The sequence below is a fragment of the Manihot esculenta genome, chromosome 13, assembly GCF_001659605.2.
Source record: "Manihot esculenta cultivar AM560-2 chromosome 13, M.esculenta_v8, whole genome shotgun sequence".
In the NCBI taxonomy this organism is placed as follows: Eukaryota; Viridiplantae; Streptophyta; class Magnoliopsida; order Malpighiales; family Euphorbiaceae; genus Manihot; species Manihot esculenta.
The window spans coordinates 36,243,184-36,256,446 of NC_035173.2; the positions used below are offsets into that span (position 1 = coordinate 36,243,184).

At 35.8% G+C, this 13,263-nt stretch overlaps 1 protein-coding gene and 1 non-coding gene across 2 annotated transcripts; both read right to left on the reverse strand.

Moving 5' to 3' along the window:
* Positions 1–1,593: 1,593 nt before the first annotated feature.
* Positions 1,594–8,891, reverse strand: LOC110630162 (callose synthase 12). The gene is made up of 2 exons (XM_021777511.2): positions 3,442–8,891; positions 1,594–1,951 (listed from the first exon to the last, which is right to left on the reverse strand). The coding sequence occupies exon 1, from the start codon at positions 8,767–8,769 to the stop codon at positions 3,448–3,450; it is 5,322 nt and encodes a 1,773-aa protein (XP_021633203.1). The 5' UTR covers positions 8,770–8,891; the 3' UTR covers positions 1,594–1,951; positions 3,442–3,447.
* LOC122721640 lies at positions 5,730–5,810 on the reverse strand. Its single transcript, XR_006348344.1, has one exon. It is a non-coding gene; the product is annotated as a small nucleolar RNA J33 (small nucleolar RNA).
* Positions 8,892–13,263: the final 4,372 nt, after the last annotated feature.

The window sequence follows — 13,263 nt, forward strand, 5'->3', positions numbered from 1 at the left end:
TAGTACAGTATATTTGGTGAAGATTTTTTTTTTTTCTGAATGTCTGGGTGGTGAAGTTTTTTTTTTTTAATATTTGGGCGAAGTTGAGTGAAAGCTATAACTATTTAATTATAAGAACTTATTTGATTTAAATGTATTGTTTTTTAATAAATTATTTTAAAAAAAATTATTTTTACAAAATTTAAAAATTATATTTAAATAAAAATAATTTTTATATTTTTTTAAAAATTTCAAATTTTTTAAATGAGTTATCCTGGGCAACAGGGTCTTAGAAATGAAGATAATAAAGACATTGAAATACGAGAAGGGGTATATGAATATGACACCTTGTCAAGTCAAGTTACCCTTAAAGATGTTGTCGGCAACACCAGAGAACTCCACGTGTAGATACGGTCCAAATCAAGTTTGCATAAATTAAATTAAGTTTAATTATTTTAGTCAAATAAATGAATTATTTTTTGAGTTCGAATAATTGCTTTATTTACAATTATTTTTGCAATACTAAAATAGTAATAAAATATAGTATTTTATCATGGAAAAAACTATTTGATTATATTATCTATTAAAGTTCAGGATTCTATTCACTTGACAAACTATTGTATTCCAAATACGAACAGATGGGTATTAGGGGTGGACTCAAGTCCCGCCCCGTTCGAGCATAATTGATGATTTTAATTCCATTGATCTCAAATTTAATTTTAATTTTATTTAATTACAATTTCCTTTTTTCTAAAATAAAAAATATGATTTTAATCAAATCAAATCAAATATTTTCAATCTAATTTCAATGTCAAATTTTAAGTAAAGCGTGCTATTTTGCACTCAAATCAAACTGCGTAGCCATAATTAACGGGTAGGGTCAGCATTTTAATGAAATTAAAAAATTAACTATATTAAATTGAACTACAAAGTATTGAACATAATTAAACCAAAGTATTTGGTTTAATTAATTATTTATAGTTAAATAACTGAAAAGTATAATTATGAAATTTTACAATTTACTAATAAAAAAGATAACTATATATTATTAATAAAATATCTTAGAAGCAATTCAATGGACAAAAAACTATTATGAGACATGCTGATTTATTAGGAAGCAAATTTTTAGTTATTAGTTTAACATACTTTGCATGGAATTAAATGGACAAAAAACTATTTTATAAAGTAGTTCCTTTTATGTCATCCAAGAATGATTAGATGCATTCAATATAATCAGATATGTTATATTTTTAACTTTCTAAGTGAATCTCACTTGATTGCGACACAAGGGTGCTGTGACAGTTGGTATCAAACCACTGCATAAGCATGCAGATCCAACAGCTCCAACTCACATCATCAGCCCGACAAATGTCACGACTTGGGGGCTCTTAGGCTACCAGGCCACCAAAGATCCAGACCAATTAGGATGCATTTGGACCTACATGAGTAAGACTTGGGGCTCATTGCTCCTAGCAATCCCAAAGATCCAGACCCATATCAAAGGCTGCAAAGTGGTTAGTGGTTGGGTTGTCTCTCAATCATAAAGATGATTATCCTTGTACAAACCACCATAAAAATCACAGGATTCAGGACAAGGAAATCAAAGCAAACTACTGAGTTAAAAATAATTAAATAAATAAAAATAGCTACACATCTCAGAAAAGAATAAAAAATACTCTACCAAGGACTACCGCACTAAGTCACTAACCTCATTTTATAGACACTGCACGTCAAGAGCTGTTCAGAAATGTGGGATGTTCAAGCATGTATAACCAAAAGCCCCCTCAAATAAACATACATGAATGGAAGCATCAGATATCTCACTAATTACAATATCAATGAAAATGAATCCCGGAATGCAGAACCAACCAAACAGAATTATGCTCTCCCATCTTCTCAGAATTTATGATTCCATCACGTTGGACTTGCGCAGAAGAAATGAAAAGAAAATCACCGCATCCTGACTTCAAAGCTGCAAAATATAACCTGGCGCTCTTAGAAATAGATCAATCATATGATAATACATAGAATCCAAATAATGTATAGAAACAGCAAAAGAGCAACTACTTGATATTTATGCTTAGCTACCATTCATAGAAAAATTTAATACCACGTATCATGATGCTCTAGTATAAAACATATATTCAAGATTAAATCTTTTTTTTTTCTGGGATATAAGAATTGCAAGGTGCTATCACGGTATCACACAATTTCATGTCTATTTCCTAGTCACATCACCAACTCTCAAGTAGTTTCTCTTCTTATGATAAATAAAAACTTTAATATATATATATATAGTGAGAGAAAAGAGTGAAAACTAAGAATGGCATTGCAGTGCAAATCAAACTTGAACATAATTTGTGCTATCAAATTCAATAAGTTTGAGATCCAATCCTGACTTCCTTGCATCCCCATATGAAAACTTAAGTCTGTCTACAAGACTACAAATACGCTGTGTAAACAAGTTATTTGCAGTTACCAAGGAAACAATTAAGGGAAATTTCCTATTTAGATAGGAGAAATTCATTTGTTGATTTCTCAATTTTGAAATATACATCAAATTATCTTTGAGGTTTTAAGCAACCTACTAGTTAATCCTTCTAATAGTTTTAAACGAATTTCCGTGGACTAAAAAAACTTATTAGTTGGTTTCTCAATTTTATAAAAATATCAACTATTTAATCCCTTTGAAGGAAAGGAATTATAGATTTTTGTGCAACACTTAACCGCTAAAATTAACGGAGTGACTATTTAGTATATTTCTTAAAAGTTTCAAGAATGTTTTAATATATTTTTCAAAATAAAAAATTAACTAATGAGTTTCCCTATGATATAGGATGACATAGTAATTTTTCCAACAATTAATTAGTGATGCCATTATCAACAACCAAAGCCAGGCACCAAGTTTTCCTCTGTCCTCAGCCCGGTAATATCACCTAAAAGATTAAAAATCTAGAATATGGAAAACAGAAGAGCAAGCAAACCAACTATTTCTCTCAAAACACATGTAACAAAAATTAATAAGAAAAGGTCAAATTCAGCTGGGACAATGATTCCCAAAAGCATATTAGCATTGAAGTTTCAAACATTTGCAAAATCCAAAAGGGCTAGAAACTGAGGATGCAACTGGAGGAATAAACAACTCAAAAATCAGGGAGAGTTAAGAATCATATGATATTTAATAAATAAAAAATGGGGGAAGAGGGCTTGAAAATCTTACAAAAACTATAAATCAACCATGTAATTCTGTCAGAAAATATGTAACCAAATGGTCAGAGTGTTTCATAAAATACAAAAAATTCTGCTTCAATCATGACTGAACAAATGCGGACACCCTCTCAGTTGTTAGGACTGTCAACTTTCTTTGGCTAAACTTGAGAACAAGCAGAGAATAAAAAACAAAGCATGACAAAAGAACCACAAAATTTCTCTTTAGAAGAAAATATTGCCAGTTCAGATTACCTCAAATCACACATCAACCTTGGATTTTTTTCCTGTGACTATCTGGAAGATTCTGAGGCCCCTACTAAATGCCTCATTGAATAGGATCCTTGTCTGCATTGATTGGAACCCAGGCATCCATGAAAGAAATGCCACAGGGGCCATAACTATCACTCCAAACATTATGTCGTAAAGGCGAGCCATGGAAATCACTGGCCCCCAAAGTGGAGTGGACTGAAGAAAGGGACGAACTACTTGGGCAATCAATAACAATCCCCACCCAGTGGGGATAAAAGCCAGCAAACTGGTGAATAAATCCATAAATCTGAAATGTGTGAACTCAAGCAAGGCTACTATCACAACTATTCCAAGTGTAATGACAAGGAACTGGACCAGACGATAGTAGATATGTTCTCTTGCAGCATACTTGTCCCTAGCATATGCTATCACCCAGAAAATTGCAAAAGCAACAACAACATAAATCCAAGATAGCATGTAAACAACAATGCTGGTACTGTTATTAGCAATGCCCAATTGATAGACAATTGCATATTGGAAAAAGAAGAAACGTAGATCCAAAACTATCTCCAGTAACTTTCCCAAAAGACCAGTTGTCCTCAAATGATCCTGCTCCTCGTACCACCATCTTTCCCAACTCTCTTCAGCTTTGGCAAACACACCACCTCTGTACCAAATCCAGTTCATAAAATCATCAAAATCATACACTGTCTTCAACCAGTCAAAGCCAGATGGATTGAAAACAAATGGAGCCATGATCCATGACACAACCAGGAACCAACTAGAGATGGTCATGGCTATGTAAACAAAAGTGTCCTTAGCTATAGTGCTGTGTGTGGCATAAACTGTAAGTATCAGCCCAAGCTCAATCGCCTTCACAAAATGACTACGAGCATAGAGTCTGTAATTCTCTGCAAAACCCTTGTGCTGCACAACAAAACCTCGACCTGTTGCCCGATATTTTGCACCTCCATGAAGGATAGTTCGACCAAAGAAGTGAGTTTTAGTTCCCATGGAGAATGTGTAGAAAAGAGATGAGAGCTGCAGCTGCATCGTCAAGAAATCCCAGACAGCTTGGAGGAATCCATGCTCAAGTGAGTTCTCTACTATCATCGGAAGTGCAGTGAAAAGCCCAAGTTGGATGATGAATTGCTGATTCAAAATAGCACCAAGCGCTTTATTGTTGCTGCTGCTACTGGCCATAGCAGAAGCCTCAACGCCACTAAGAGCCAAATAGAGGCGGCCCCATAAAAATGCATATACCGTCAGAATGACCATCATTGTGTTGAAATAAAATCCCACAGTCGTATAAAAGAAGGATAGCATCCGGAAGAAATCCAATCTATGGCCCAACCTATAGACATCTCTGCTAAGCACTTGCTCGCCATTTCCACTAGCAACCTTGGCTTCAAACATGGAGACTTGATTGAACCCAACATCCCTTCCCTTACCAACTTGTATGTATTCCTGGTGTGTGACATTGCCTCCTCGCAAAGTGCAGTTAAAGCCAGCATAAATGTCTTCACTAATGTTAATTACCCTAGAAGCTTTACTGATGCCACCACGAGTCAAGAACCAAAACCTGTCAAAGACATCTGGATGGCCATAATGCATTCGAACTTTCAAAGGGTTTGCCAAAACACGCTGTCCCAAGGTGACAAAACTCGTTTCCTGAGCAGACATAAACCATGCCAGTGATGAGACAGAACCAGTAAAAATGTGTTCCCTAACTCCCAAGATAGTAGGCTTCCGAATTCCATAGTAGTGCCTGTATTCTTCCAAAAGATTTCTCATTTTGAGCGCCTCCTCAAAATAGTTGTCCTGGTTCATATCAATAGTCTGCACTGCATCACCACGAGTAAAGATGAGAGCATGATTTTGATTCTCTGGCTTTCCCTCCCCAAGTTTCAAGGGGCCTGGCAACTTGACCCTGTAAATTTCAACTTCCCTGTCCAACTGCTGGTCATACTTCACAAGCACAGAGTAATAATCCTTCTCATCCCTCCCAGTGTTCACCTCATCCACATAGGCAACTCGAAGGGCCTCATTAGTTTTCATCAAATACAGTATTTCCTCAGCATGAGGATCCTTCTTTGCCTTTTGAGTCCCATATATCTGGCAGGCAACCACATATGTGTATTTCATCAAAGCAGTACCATATTCGTGGCCTTTAAACATCAAATTGACTGAACTGCTATTCCTGCTTAAACTATTGAAAGAAGGAGATTTTTCAGATTTAAAGCTATCTGAACCACCATCTTGCCGCATTGAACCAAGTTCTCGGGAACCCTCCCTGATGTCCACCTCTGAGGCAGAATCAAGATAAGCCAGCATCTTAAGAGCGCGATAATAATACATCATTCCCCTCACTGTACGAGCCAACGTCTGGCCTCTATAAGATGCCCAAAGCCTAAGATCCCTCATCCTCGTTGTCCATATCTCATCTTCCTTCATCATTCCTTCTCTGCGCATCCTTTCAATAAAGTTCCTCCATTCATCATCATAAATTGTTTGCAGATAGTATATTATGGAAATCCCATCTTCATTCTCAGTTCGAAGTTGTTCCCTGCTGTACAGCACTTCTTCATTGTAATAAGGGGTCAGGACACTGAAAGCCATCATTTTCTCAACTTGGGGAGCATGGGGCATGTTCATAAACAGGGAATTACTAAAAAAGGCAATTCTACGCCTGGCCTCAAGATTTTTGGGTATATTTTGCATTGAATCCCTAGAGGTCAGTATAGTGTGCAGCCGCCGAACCTGCCGGTAGAAGGTTTCATTACTGTCATTAGGCAATTCAACTGCATTCTGAAAAAGCATACCTGCCATGGCAGCAGGATCACGAGGAGCCAAACCATCCTCCCTCAACTGTTCTATGGTCCTCTTCTCTTTGAAAAAATCTCGCACAGCAATCTCATACAAAGCTTGTAGTGTATTTACCACCTGGTTCAGATCTTTCTTCGGCTTATTCAACAGCTCAACAAGTTTTATCAACTTGGTATGGAAATGAGGAAGAGCAATCATGTTGAAAGTCTTAGTAAACTTCTCGATTTGCAATGAATGATCAATTTCCTGAAACAAGACTGTGATAATTGAATGCTCGTCGGTGTTGATCTTGATGGTCTCAAGCAACAAGTGCTTGATGCTATCATAAGCTTCTATAACAGCACAGCGTCTGTACTCATTTTTGCATATCTTATACCAGAGCCACTTGTCAGGAGCATCTACCAACTCTTTGGCCTGGCTAAGAGCAAGTAGCAATTCATTACAAAGGAGAAAACATGGCCAGCGAATAACACTGACGTTCCAAGAATTTTGTGGCAGTTCCAACAATTCAAGCTCCCGATCAGAGATAATATCCTCTTCCCTGAAAATTGTCATAATTTCATTCCAGATCAAAGCAAACTTGTTTGCCTCAACCTGGTTAGACTCCAACTTCTTGAAAGGCCGGCCAAGTCCATACCTCAGCTTCAACCGATGAATTGCATCTTTGAACTTGCTCTTCAAAGTCCCCCTTGCATTTAATAGCTGCTCTTCTGGCATAAGATTAAACTGAATTGCGCTTGCAAAGAACTGAAATCTCAACCTCAATTGTTGGATGTTTCTGATTTCTCCCAAATGTTCAAATAAGCCCACTGCTGCACCCGCAAAAGATGAATAGATGGAGTACCAAATCTGCAAGTCCATCAGGTAAATCAATACCACAGGAAGCCACAACAACCCAACTGCAAACCTATTGCTGTTTTTGAAGAACTCATGCCATTCATAAGTAACATCCCTAAGATCCAACAGCTCCCTGGATGGCTTAATCATGGGTTTAATCTGCAGAAAGTAACTGAAAGCAAACTTGGTAGCTAAAACTACAACCCAAAACAAAGTATACTTGATATTATCAACCAGCCCCTCCCTCAATCCACGACCAACAAAACTCCTACTCTGAAACCACCATGAGAGCAAATAAAAGATCCTCCAATTCCTATTCTCAAGAAAATTCCTAATCCATGGGATTATAAATAAAGCAATTGCCAATAACTCAGGCACCACAAAAACAAATGCCACCTTAAGAAAATCGACTATCCTCCTGTTAGCCTCGTCGGACCACCTGCCATCACTGTTCCTTTGACTCCATATTCTCCCATAGAATACCCCAAATACAATAATCCAACCAGCAGCAACAACACTTTTCAAGAACATTCTAACCCCGAGCCACACAGTCTCCCTAGAAACCAAATTACACTGCATCGCTGCATCAAGCAAAGACTGCAAGAACCGCAACCCACCCCAAGTAAAGAACAGAGTCAAAACCCGAACCTGAACTTCCCGTTTCTCCAATGCCTGCCATGGGTATGTCTGCCCTTCCCACGCAACGATAATCGCGAACTGTAGAAACAGTATCAGCATCACCCATAACCTATCGAAACTCCTTAACAAATTCAAAAACGATCTCTGCTCCACAAACCCCGTCTTCCCTACATGCTTTTGGTTACTCGAAATCATGAAGAAATTACTCCCTACATCTATTGGCCACTTCAATTTGGAGAAACACCTTTTCGTCCAAAAATACTCGTTTATATCATCATAATTTCTCCAAGCACTGTGTGGCGCCGTTCCATTCTTGCTGCTCTCCACCTCCCTTTTTATCGTCTCGTAAATCGGCTTGACTACGCAATTGAGAAACGCGTTCTCGCCGGAAAGCGAAGGCATCACCGGCTGCCCCGTGTTCTCGTCTATGTAATCCTCGAGTATCTTGTTCAACTCCATGGCCATATTGTGGAAAATGAAACAGATACACTCCGGCATGAAGCGGAGATTCGCCGCCTCCCCCCAGATTAAGAGATAGAGAGAGATATACAATAGCTCGCGGCGGAGATCGGGATGTGAACGGTCAGAGATCCAGATGTTGGATTTCTTATTAAGATAAGAGCACCAGTGGGTGTAGTTTTTCAGCAATTTCCGGCGGAACCTTCGGAGCACAGTGGCATCGAGAGTGTCGATGTTATCAGGAGGAGGAGTGAGTCGCATCTGGGCATTAGCAAGGTGAAGGACTATATGCTCCCGCTGATTCCGAACATTGTCCTTCTGAAACCCAAAGAAAAGAGCCAGCCAATCCAGCAGGTCCATAGAAGGATGCCACTGGGCATACGGCGGCTTCCGGAGGTTCCCGACAGTGCGTAAAGCGGCAGCGGCGGCTCGCACCTCAGGATACCTTAGTGAGGGGTGGTCGGCTAAGAGGTTGTGGATGGGGATGATGTTGTACGGCTCCTCTTCCGGTTCTTGTGCTCGGTTGGACCGGCTTGGTCCTGAAGAAGTGCGGTGGCGAAGGGTGGACATGGCATGGAGAGCCGCGACTGGGATAACGGACTTTTTCAGAGAAGAAGAAGAAGAAGAAGAAGAAGAAGAAAATGCGTGAAGTTGGAAAGAAGTTAAACGCGTCCAGGGGTTAATGACAGTGGAGTGGGCTGTAAAGGTTTTAACTGTCTAAGGGTAAATATGATATTTGTATAATTTCATTTTCGTCCTTTTCTTTTTTTCTTTTGTACAGGGATTAGTAATGTTATTATCTTCTACCCTGCTATGTATTAATTCCAGATTTTCCTTCCTTTTATAAGGATATCAAATTATAAATTATTTTCCATTTTTAAAAGATAATGTATTTATTTATTTTTTAATGATTTTTATTTAATATGTATTAAAAGTAAAATTTATTGTTTAAAAAATAATTTAATTAAAAATAATATGAGCGAGTACATTAAAAAAATATAAATTTATTGTTTTATCTTTATTAATTATGCTTTTAATGCTCCTAAATATATATATATATATATATGTTGAAAGAAATTCAACTTGTGTTAGAGGTAAAAATTCAGCAAAAATATGGAAACTTCATCCCACATCTGAAAGCAAAGATGGTTAATGGAGGCTCTAACTAATGTAGCTGCTATTATTGCTGGCATTCTAACTCACTTAATTATAATGTCGACACGAAAATCCAAAATATGATTATAATCAGAAATTATTAGTCCTAACTCAGAATTATCAGAATTAAGTAAAACTTGAATAACTTGTTGACAACAGGAAATCACACAACCCTTTATTGGTAGAAATTTTGCAATACCCTCAGAATAACCAAAAAAAAGCTCTCTGAAACATTCCTTCGGAGTCTTCTTCAATCACAAAACCAAAGCCCACATAGCCTTGTGCAGCAAAGACAGTTCCATCAACTTGACAAAGCCAATCATAGAAGTTTGGACCTGCTGCAATGGTGGATAATGGCGATGAGCGACTGACGACAATGCAGGTCTGTTTGAAGTCGGCGCACAGGGGATCATCAAATCTCGGGAAGCTATGCTGGTTTGGATCATCAATTTGGGAATTTCTTCAATTTTCACTCCATTTTTTAGCATTTTCATAAATTTCAGCTGGTTAAAAAAATTTGTGTTGCCACAGGTCCAAGTTAAGTGCTGACTATAATTTCCAAGTAATAAAGGCACAATCCCATGCTTTATCAAAGCCTTTAATGTTCATAACCTGCAACAAAAAGTCTGAAAAAATAATATTGTTAAGACTGCACTCCATCCATTCCTCTTAACCTCCAAACCTCCTTCGCCTTTTGACAATGGAGCAACACATGATCCACACTCTCTTCCTCATTACACCATAAACACCTAACTTTCACATCAATATCCCTCCGTTTGAGATTATCTCGAGTAGGTAACACATTCTTGCAAGCCTTTCAACAAAAATCCTTCACCTTAGGCAACATTAAGTCTCCATAATTTTTACCAAATATCCCTAGATAGCTTTGTAGGTTCTCTATTCAACACTCCCAAGCTCACATAATAGACTGATTTAGCTGTGTACAACCCCCTCTTGTCAAAATGCTACATAATAAGTTTTTTCCGTCTGATATTTCAATAATTATCAATAATGCCTAAAAAGTTTTCTGTAACTGGTATTTCCTCTATTGTTTGTGAAACACTCCTTTAGTCCTTCTTGTCCTTGGCTATTATGGCAATGGTGGAAGTTATTCATTCCATCAGTTCTTCTATTCGGCAAGTTTTTTTTTCATTCATGTCTCACGACAAACAAACAATTAATTATACTGATTCAGTGATAAGACTTGTTTTGTGCGACTCCTTTATTACCGGAATGGGTATTCTACAATTTGTCTAAGCTTAATGTTGTTGCTTGTAATGCAATTTCTTGCAGAAAAAAAAAATAAGGGAAAAATGAGTTTGTGAGATTTAAAAGAGTTTAGGGTTTAAAATGTAAAATTCCGGTGGGATAAAGTAAAAAATGAAAGAGTTCAAAAAGTAAAGCTCGGCTCTTTGATTTAACCAGTTGGTCTCTGCAGTTCTTTTTTTTTTTTAAATTAGGGGCTACGAAAAGAGAACGTTCCGTTCCGTTTCTTCCACAATGAAAATGGAGATGTTGGGTTCCGTTATAGTTTCAGATCTATGGTTTTAAGTTTGACGGCAGCTTAAGTCAAACGCGGTAGTTTAAAAAGAAAGATTCAAATTGAAATGTGGGCCCATGTGTTGTGAGACTCTCTTGCTTGATCCATGCTCCATGTTCCATGATGCTGGTGCATGCATGATGCACATCCGATACAAGCATATGAATTTTATTTTATTTATTAAAAATGAGTTTAATAAATAGAGGGATGAAACTCTGTGCTAAATCCCCATTTGTACTTTCCTTTGATAGCAAAAGAAATCTTAATTACTACGAAACAATAAATGAAGACTTGGTCAGCAGGAAAGTGGGGTTGCAATTTGTGTGAACATTCACACGGACAAATCCAAAGTTTGAATTTCAATAAGCTAAGAAATGAGTTTAATTTTTTATTCTGTCCAATCTTATTAGACATAGCCGTATCAAGCAAGAAATGAAAAGAGAAAGCGAAAAGTAAGGGATTTTGTTTGTTATTTTTCAATCGATGACAAGAAAGAAATTTTACTGTTATAAGTGTTTTCTTTTGCAAATATAGTTTCAATTATTAATATTTCTATCATATTTATTTTAATTTGTGTGAATTGAGTTTTTATTTTTCTTATTTAAATCAATAACGATCAGAATGAAATTATATTATATTTATTTTTTTATTATTATTAAAAATTTTAAATCGATAAAATTTTGATGATAGAGGTGATTTAAATGTTATCCCTTCAATTTTGTTTGTTTGGTTTTTACATTATTACTTATATTTTTCATGAATTATTCATTGATTCTACGTGTTCAAGGTTCTTTATGTATTCATATCGATTATAATGCTTTCAACTGATTCTCTAACCATGCATGGAAATCTGCTTCGGCCTTATTGTTTATTAACGGTTGATAATATTAGAGGGGCAGGAAGGAGAGTTGTTTATAGAGACTTGTAGGATGATTATTGTGGATTTCTATGCTAGTTGAGCTTGGTGTTTGCCGTTGTTTATTTCTCCTTATTTTGGGTTTTATACTCTTTATTACGCTTTTATACTTTTATATTTTTTATATTTAATATAAAATAATTAAAACATTTTTTTATTTTTTTTTCATGTTTTTAATTAATGTTTGAAATTCTGTAAAAAATAATATTAGAATATGTTTTTATAAACCAATTTATTTGTTTTTATCCTCCAATAATATGTAATCATTGTTCTGCACTCTATTCTCTTGTCAGAGTTATGGTGGCCGTATATACAGAAATACTGCATTTTTTTTCATTATTAAGCAGCTATTTAATCATATTTATCCCATTAAATTAAGGGATATTCGAGATCAAATTCTTTACGTGTAGAACTGCATTTTTTTTCATTATTAAGCAGCTATTTAATCATATTTATCCCATTAAATTAATGGATATTCGAGACCAAATTCCCTACGTGTAGAACTACACTGCGCCTAGTGTTGCTGATAAAATAGACTCAGGATTTATACATGGAATAAGCCCATGCATGGACCCTAATAGAACTAAATCCAATTTTTTTAGAGCTCAGAGCATCTAGAATTCTATTGTTATTCATACTTAACAAAATTAAGATAATAAATTCTATATTTCTTTTTCAATATACAATTCACTTATATTATTATATTATTAAATTATTCTTTTATTTTGAAAAATCAAACATAATACACATGAAATTATTCTTAAAACTAATAATTTTTATTTTTTAATGCATATTAAATAATAATACTTTAAAAAGCTAATAAATAAATTATTCTCTTAAGAAAAGTGGCTTATAATTGAAAATGAATTGAAAAAAAAAACTATCTATTTATATATGTATGTATTATATTTAACTTAATTATTATTAAGCTTATTCACACGAACTCGAGCACTTAATTTGAATTGAGTTGTTCAATTTCTTACGAATGTTTGAATGCACAAATTCACACTAGCCGTTAGATTAGTAAGACTTATAGATGAATCCAAATAATTTAAAGATTGGCACGAATTCGTAAAACCATGCTTCGTATTGCTAAATTAATACAGAAGTAATTCAAAGATAAAGCCTGAAATAAAGGTAGAACCTCAAGGGAATGGAATCATGAATGATGTGTTGGATTAACTTTAGTTATAAAAGGAAAAGGTTGAAAGTGGGGGCTTATGTCTTCCACATGACGGCCATACATGGAAATTGGTGAATTTGGTTGGCTACCTAAAATTACATAATCTTTGCAAAAGGAGTCTTGATTTGATCCATTATCCAATATGCTTCAGATATTAAATAATCTGTAGAAATCGACTGGAGCCACTTGTGCACTGATCAATGTCAATTTGTCTATCTTCTCTCGACTACTAGCATGAGAACAACATTAAACGAATGATGATTGATTAAA